Source organism: Miscanthus floridulus, chromosome 8 (genome assembly GCF_019320115.1).
Source record: "Miscanthus floridulus cultivar M001 chromosome 8, ASM1932011v1, whole genome shotgun sequence".
In the NCBI taxonomy this organism is placed as follows: Eukaryota; Viridiplantae; Streptophyta; class Magnoliopsida; order Poales; family Poaceae; genus Miscanthus; species Miscanthus floridulus.
This window is the reverse complement of record NC_089587.1, coordinates 224,690,120-224,697,295: the sequence shown is the minus strand read 5'-3', so window position 1 is coordinate 224,697,295 and position 7,176 is coordinate 224,690,120. Positions and strand designations below refer to the sequence as shown.

At 44.9% G+C, this 7,176-nt stretch overlaps 1 protein-coding gene across 1 annotated transcript; it reads right to left on the bottom strand.

Moving 5' to 3' along the window:
* Positions 1–238: 238 nt before the first annotated feature.
* On the bottom strand, positions 239–2,511 carry LOC136470720 (putative F-box protein PP2-B12). The gene is made up of 3 exons (XM_066468466.1): positions 2,221–2,511; positions 1,986–2,128; positions 239–704 (listed from the first exon to the last, which is right to left on the bottom strand). The coding sequence occupies exons 1-3, from the start codon at positions 2,509–2,511 to the stop codon at positions 239–241; spliced, it is 900 nt and encodes a 299-aa protein (XP_066324563.1).
* Positions 2,512–7,176: the final 4,665 nt, after the last annotated feature.

Genomic DNA, 7,176 nt, shown 5'->3' with positions numbered 1-7,176 from the left:
AAAAGGCTAATTGTTAAATGAATATCTTCCAAATAACCATATGTTTGTTTCTGCAGCGAGAGAAAACGGGTTCCGCTAATGCCATTATTCTTAACCTCCGCAATTATGTGATCAGCTCCAACACCCTGCTGTGAATAAGGATTATTAAGAATTACAAAGTCTGACTCCTCTCTACTACCGATTATTTGCTTGCATAAAGTTCTCAAGCCTCTTCCCCTTAGCAGTGATCTCAATTCCCTCAAGCCTCTTGCCCCTTAGCAATGATCTCAATGCCCAGGACAATGAGACCACTTCTCCTGAATGATGTGTCCACAAGGCTGATGGATACCTCGCCGTCGTCACCTTCACCATTGTGGAAGTCACCCAACTCCAGCTCCATCCACCCATCAGCCCTTTGGCTAGAGAACCTTGGATAACCAAGGAGTGCACCACACGCTCTGGAAATACCACCACGCCTCATCTGCCATGAATGCAGATGCTCGAGGTCGTGGCTATCCAGGAGAACGTCGCGCGTCGACATGCGTCCTCCGAGGCTGATAGTGACAGGCGTCTTCTGGCATGAACCAAAACAGCAGCACCCGTCATCTACCCCCAGCACAATGTAAGCAGTATATGTTGTGTGCTTGGACAGCATGCTACTGTTGATCTTGCCATGTATTTCCAACCGACGGCCACTCCAGCACTTGGCGGCATCCGAGAATATCCTGTTCACAAATCAACAGAGGTTAAAATTCTCTGTCACAAAATATAAACCATGCACGTATTTGAATATTTAAACTTTGTTATCTTTGACGAACAATTAATCTAATAATATGGAAGTTTATACTACAGAAATGGTTACATTGATTTATATTGATAAATACTTTCTAATGTTCAAACCATTGTTGCCATAAATTATATATTATAATAGAAATTAGCAATCAAAGTATAAAGTATGATTTTGAAGACTGCGCCAAGTTAAATCGTGACTTATATTTTAGGACTAAGGGAGTAATCGAGAACTAGAGCAATATTAGGATTTAAGGCATAAAAGGCATAAAGAGTAAAGAAGTTAAAACATAAGTTGATGTGGTGTGATTGGATCCCTCAATCGATTGTGGCCCTTTATATTTATAGGGTGGGTGGTCTTATCCAGTGGGGAGTCAAAATTCCTATAAAATCCATGCAAAATACAATTCAAACTTAGAGCATCTCCGAGAGTACCCAAAATAGTCTCCCAATTCAGGAATTTTGGCAAGATTGAAACAAACTCATCTCCAACAACTCCCAAAGCCACCTCCAATCTCTTGGCACTTGGAAAAAAACCACCCCCACATGCGGATATGTACACGCGTGTATCATCATGCCAATCTGAAGGTGGAAGGACGTGAGGAAGAAAAATAAGTAGGACAGGGTTCCTAATGCAAATTAATGTACAATAGAGAAATAAAGTATAAAAGTGGTTGGTGTGATTTAGAAAATAGTTTAGGATTACTGATGTAAAAATACTTTCTATTTTTTAGGAGCGATATTTTGGAAACTGTTGGAGGAAGCTCTTAGGACATGTTTGGAACTGCTCACTCCCAACTTTACTAGTCAAACAAGGACAACTCCACAAACTCTTCTCCAGAAAAAAGGTGAAGTTGAGGGCCAACTCCAGGTGTTTTGCGCGACACCTAAAGGGGTACTCCGGAAACTCCAGATTTTTATGGAGCTGCTTCATGTTGGAGTTCGTGGAGTGGAGCATCCTAAATCTGGACTCCAAAAACTTTCTATATATGGATTTTGATTGTCTTGGCAAGATGAATGCAATAGTGAAGTCCAAATTGCAATTTGAGACACTCCAAAACCCCATAAGCCAATTTTCCCAGAATTAGCCTTAGTTAGCCAATTTTGAGTGCGAACAAGTACTAAATAATAACTAAATTACCCACTCACAATTCGCATCAAAACTTCAGAAATGGCAAGCAACCTGTGAGAGAGAGAGAGAGAGAGAGAGAGCAAACCTAGAGCCAGTGATAGGGATCCAGCGATAGTTGATAGGGATCCAGCCATAGCCAGCGATAGGGACCTCGCTCCAATCAATGTTTAGCTTCCTTGCAGACAGCATGTAGCACATGGCGCCGGTTTCCTTGTCTAGCCAGATGCTCTGAACACACACCACACCAAAGATTAGTCAGTCATCCCAGAATCGCATACTGCATAAAACTTAGACGTGAACAAAAGTGGTTCTTGTAGTACTGTGAGGCCATCGGCAAGGAGGACTGGGCCATCGAAGAGCTGCATGAACAATGCCTTCTTGGATGGTGCCAGTGGAGAGAGTTCCCCAAGGGCCGACAGTGGGAGGTTGGACGGTAGGAAGGAGTTCCAGACAATGTCAGAGTCCGCTGCAGTGTGGAAGGTCGGTGAGACAACTGCAGCACGGCAGGCGTCCCGTGGCCCAGTACGGGCAATCAACGCCAAGATGAGGTCCACTGGTAGGCGCGCAATCTCACAAACAATGGTAGTGGCGGTGGTGACTGATTCTGTCATCGTGTCCATCGATTCCTCTACTTACCTGCTTTGTTTCCGCGTTCGATAAATTCGATTTGGGGGAATGGGCCGCATAGGGATTAAAAACACAAAAGTAAAAAGTGAGTTGAAAATCATAGAGCGAATTTTATAGATGGAGGAGGCAGTGATTTAGATGACATTTTAGGAAACCATAAACAAGAATGAATGAACGCCAGTTCAATCCATGCGCACAATAACAAACCAAATCAATTTTGCATCCAATACATCAACGCCATACCATTTGTAGTACTGCAAAACAAAAACCACCATAGCATCAATAGTACTGCAAACAAGTCTACCAAACAAGAACCAAAAGAGATATGAGGAAGGGGAAGAGTGCTCCACCAACCCTTGGTTACTCTACCTGCAACGGAGGCGGCGCCTTGACAGCCGACTCGTTCTAGGTTGCGGCGAGGTGACAAAACCTAGAGTGGCGGCGGCAATGGGTAAAGTGAGCGAGAGGAGACAAGACGGCGCAGTGAGGAGAAGAATATGGTAACCCTAGCACCAAACCTCGGTTTTGTTCACGACACTGTGCATATGGGCCCACTCAATTTGCGTTCAAGTGGGCTGCCCTTGCGGTGCTCTTTGGAAACAAACCCAATAGGTAAGGCTTCAGGCCTCCACTAGGTAACTAAACAAGCCCACGCTACATCAGGGAAGCCTGTCTAGGCCCTTAGCAGAGGTCAACCAAACATGCACTTAGAACTCCAATGGGGTCACTACTCCATTTTAGGTATGGCCCCTACTTTTCCAAGCCCATACTCTCATGGGCACTTTTCTTTCTGTTAGGAAGGTTTTTTCTTGAGTAAATTCCACTGTGGGTCCTTAAACTTTTGGTGGATTCCCATCTAGATCCTCAAACTAAAAAATTTACCATCTAGGTCCTAAATCTACCTGTCCCGTGCACCATTGGTCCAAAACATGCCATGTGTGTGTGCCAGGAACCGACATGGCCATGCCACCAAGGTCGTCATGAGGTCCGAGCACCATTTGTGTCCCACCTCTGCCAGCGGCCATGCATGCATCGATGCCACTCCATAGCTCGTCTTCTGGCCTGGATCACCAAAAGTGGTCTGGCGCCTGTAACCAGACCACCCCTGACGCCGGCTCCATAGTCAGCTCTGATGTTCTCTACCTCTTGGAGCACCAAATCGTTTGAAGAGCGGCATACCTAGTGCCCAGACGTCCGACCCCCTGGCGGCATCCAGACGTAGGTCCTAGATAGTGCCCCTGCCCCTGTGGTAGAACCGCCTAATCTAATGCCCTCCCAAGAGTACTTGTCTTTCATTAGACACTAAGTACCCAAGAGAGTGCACTAAACCGTGCTGTTCCATCGAGCACACCCCAAGGGAGAACTCAAAAATTAACATTTTTCTATCAGGATCATAAATAAGAGAATAAAGCTTACAAGATTCTTAACCATTTCTTACATCACTTTATTACAACGTTAGAGTACTTAAACAAGTTGAATGCAATAGCGGAATTAAGATAGTTTTACATGTAAAAGAGTTTATACATTTTAGGTTTATATTTTTATCTTGTAGCGGAGAACAACAAATGATCAGAATTACAACGGAAATAAACATTAATGGTGAATCATAAAACTTTTCTTTTAAAACTTTTAGTGAGGGTTATAAGTAAACACTACGGTCGTAGCATGAAAGGAATCCTCTCTAAACCCACCAGGAGGTTTCCATACACAAAAGTCATCTACCATCCATCGGTCACCTGCAACAGGGGAAATAAAACCCTGAGTACTCGATTGTACTCAACAAGACTTACCCGACAGGAGGAAAATAAAAGACTCCAAGGATATGCAAGGCTTATTTGGCTTGTGGGTTATTGCATCTGCAGAAACATTACTAAATGTGCGTCCTTATATTAAATTTTATTAGCAGTCATTATTAGTCCATTAACTATCCATTCTATGTAAGTACCTATGCTACTTTCAAGTAGGTGGTGAGCAATCAGAACCATTTTACCATCTTTCATATTCTAGTTCTTACTACAGTGCTAGACCATAGTTAAGTCGGTACCGTCTCATAGAAACAACGATTCATGAATCAATGTATCACAGCTGGGTACCCCGAAACACACGTCTCGCTTGTACCCCAAGCACAAACAAGACCAACCCGTTCCACTCCTGTCATGGGGTCCAGGTCCCCGTCCAAACTTGGACTCCAAGCCCCCACACTTGAGACCTGGTCTCAGTATGGTGCTTAGACCTCGACCTTTCCCCGCCTCCAATCAGTCGGTCCAGAAAGAGCCAGAACCCACGACAAGAGCATAACGAGCCTTCCCGCTCCCATAAGCAAGTATGTGCTCAGGATAATAAGTCTGTGACCTGACTATCATCCACAACAACGGACGGTCCTCAATCGGCACAGGCGGGACAAATGCAACCGGAGCCTCGCTCGGTTGCCTAACCAAGTCGAAATCCAAATCCAAAGCATAGCTCCGCTCGGTCTCCAATTATCATCCATATATAATCCATGTGATAGTTATATGATAATAAGAACAATAATGTCTTTTCTATCTCTCGCGAGTGACAGGTAATCACTCGACTTCTACTGGAATCTTTTAGCATAGCAATCTACGTGATCCTGACATACTAGTAAGACCCATAGGATAAGGATATATATATATATATATATATATATATATATATATATATATATATATATATATATATATATATATATATATATGCAAGTGGATTTCATTCAATTCCTTAAAACTTAATGCACAAGCATAAATTAAAGTGCAGAATAATAGGGGTTATGCACAGGGGCTTGCTTGGGCAAGATATAACCAAGGATTTGCATTTCACCCTGGAGACACGATCACCAAGGCACCATCCTCCTGCTACTCCGATCGACTCCAGATCCATCATTTTCCTATTATGATATTCGTAGATGTAGCGCAGAAAACGTAATTAACCAATGGCAACCGCACTCTAAAAACACTATTACGCTTCATAAGCTAACGGGCTAGCTCTAATGACTAATGCACTAGGCTACGTATCCGCGTTGTCAAGTAAGGCTTTGTCTCCGGAAAAATGTTTTAGTTCTAAAATCCCAAGGTGTTTTGGCATTTTATTGATTAAATATATATTCAAACTAGGACTCATTAGCTATCTTAGCACACTAACTATTCTGGAGCTACAAAAATTACAGTGGGCACCTAATAATATTAAAAATTTACTGTGAATTTTTTAGAGTCAGCACTATCACCAATTTATCACAAAAAATTCCTACAAGTTTCTATCTTAATAATATTAAGCATCTTAATTTAATTAAAGAACTCCTAAAAATATTATAAAACTATGTAAACAAGATATACTAGCAGATAGATCATGATTTTAGGAACCCCAACAAAATTAGTTTAACAATTTTTGGCCAACTACACAAATTTATATTGTATTTACAAGTTTACCTTAGAAACTAATTAGAAAATGCTTTAGAAAAAGAAAAGGGCCGGCAGCAACCCATTCTGGCCCAGCGCGGGTCATGGCCGCGTGTGCGTCGCGATGGCCCAGCACGACCCAAGGTCGGGACGCCCATGTGCGTTTTGCAAAAGAGGGCTCTGGTTTTTGGATAATCACACAGAGCAATGGAGTACTATTACTACAGACCCACGCTTTGCATTAAAGACCCTGGAATGTGTTGCCTTTGCAATGGGGCAGTCCTCAGTGTACCCGCGCGCGGCGGTGCGGTACATTGGCGGCAACGGCGGTTACACCGGGAAACTAGGCTCACTACGACGGAAGTAAGGGGCCGACCACCATCTATAGCTAAACGCGCAAGAATGGGTGGCGGTTAGGGACTCAGAGGCGCACTGGTGCAAACTGCAGCAGCGAGCGGCTATCCATAGTGGCGGCGTGACTATTCCAACGAGCTAGAGCAGCAAGATGACTAACGAGTGAGCGGGTGAGCATAAGGAGTTTACAGTGAGCTCGTCCAAGGTGATGGTCCAGTCAGTGGCGGCCCAAGCAGAGCTGGCCACATGCGACCGAGCGGGGCAGCGGCGCTTCATGATGGACATCGACGTGTCACCCCATCGTCGACGAGCACCCTAGCCAAAATAGCACGAGCACCAGATGGAGGGAGTCAATGCGAGTTCAGGGTTACGAGCAATTGAACTGCTATTAACCCGATGAGCCTTACCCCTAAACCTCTCGGCACGGCGGCATTTTGATCGGCAACGAGCGAAACGCTAAATTGGCGGTCGATAGCGCTTGGCCGGTCATGGGGAAGATGGGGCACCTAGTTGACCTCTTATGCCACTTATTGGCGTGAGGAATCAAACTGTGAAGCCCTGAGCTAGGCGAATTGGAGGGCGAAAAAGGTGAAGCTCTAGCCGTGGTCATGCCGTAGAGAGGGCACCTGAGCGAGGGCGAGCGGATTAAGATGGGGCGGCTCCATTCGATTGTGGTAGCATGAACACGTGCACGTAGGTGGCAGTTCATGGGGCTTGGCGCGACGCGCTTGAATGAAGCGGCAAAACCCAAGCGGGTCTCACCGGCGTCGGCAGCGGGGCATCCCATCGCCACTGTGACTGGGGCCAACGACCAGACATGGCGGCAGTGGCATACGCCAAGGGCACGACGCGATAGGTGAATAGAAGGGTGGGGCGGATGCC

Excerpts from the sequence above, each read along its gene's own strand:
- LOC136470720 (XM_066468466.1), bottom strand. The coding sequence starts at position 2,511 with ATGACAGAATCAGTCACCACCGCCACTACCATTGTTTGTGAGATTGCG. Across the intron at positions 2,129-2,220 it reads TCCTTGCCGATGGCCTCACA|AGCATCTGGCTAGACAAGGA; the intron begins GTACTACAAGAA and ends GTGTGTGTTCAG. Across the intron at positions 705-1,985 it reads ATCCCTATCACTGGCTCTAG|GATATTCTCGGATGCCGCCA; the intron begins GTTTGCTCTCTC and ends ATTTGTGAACAG.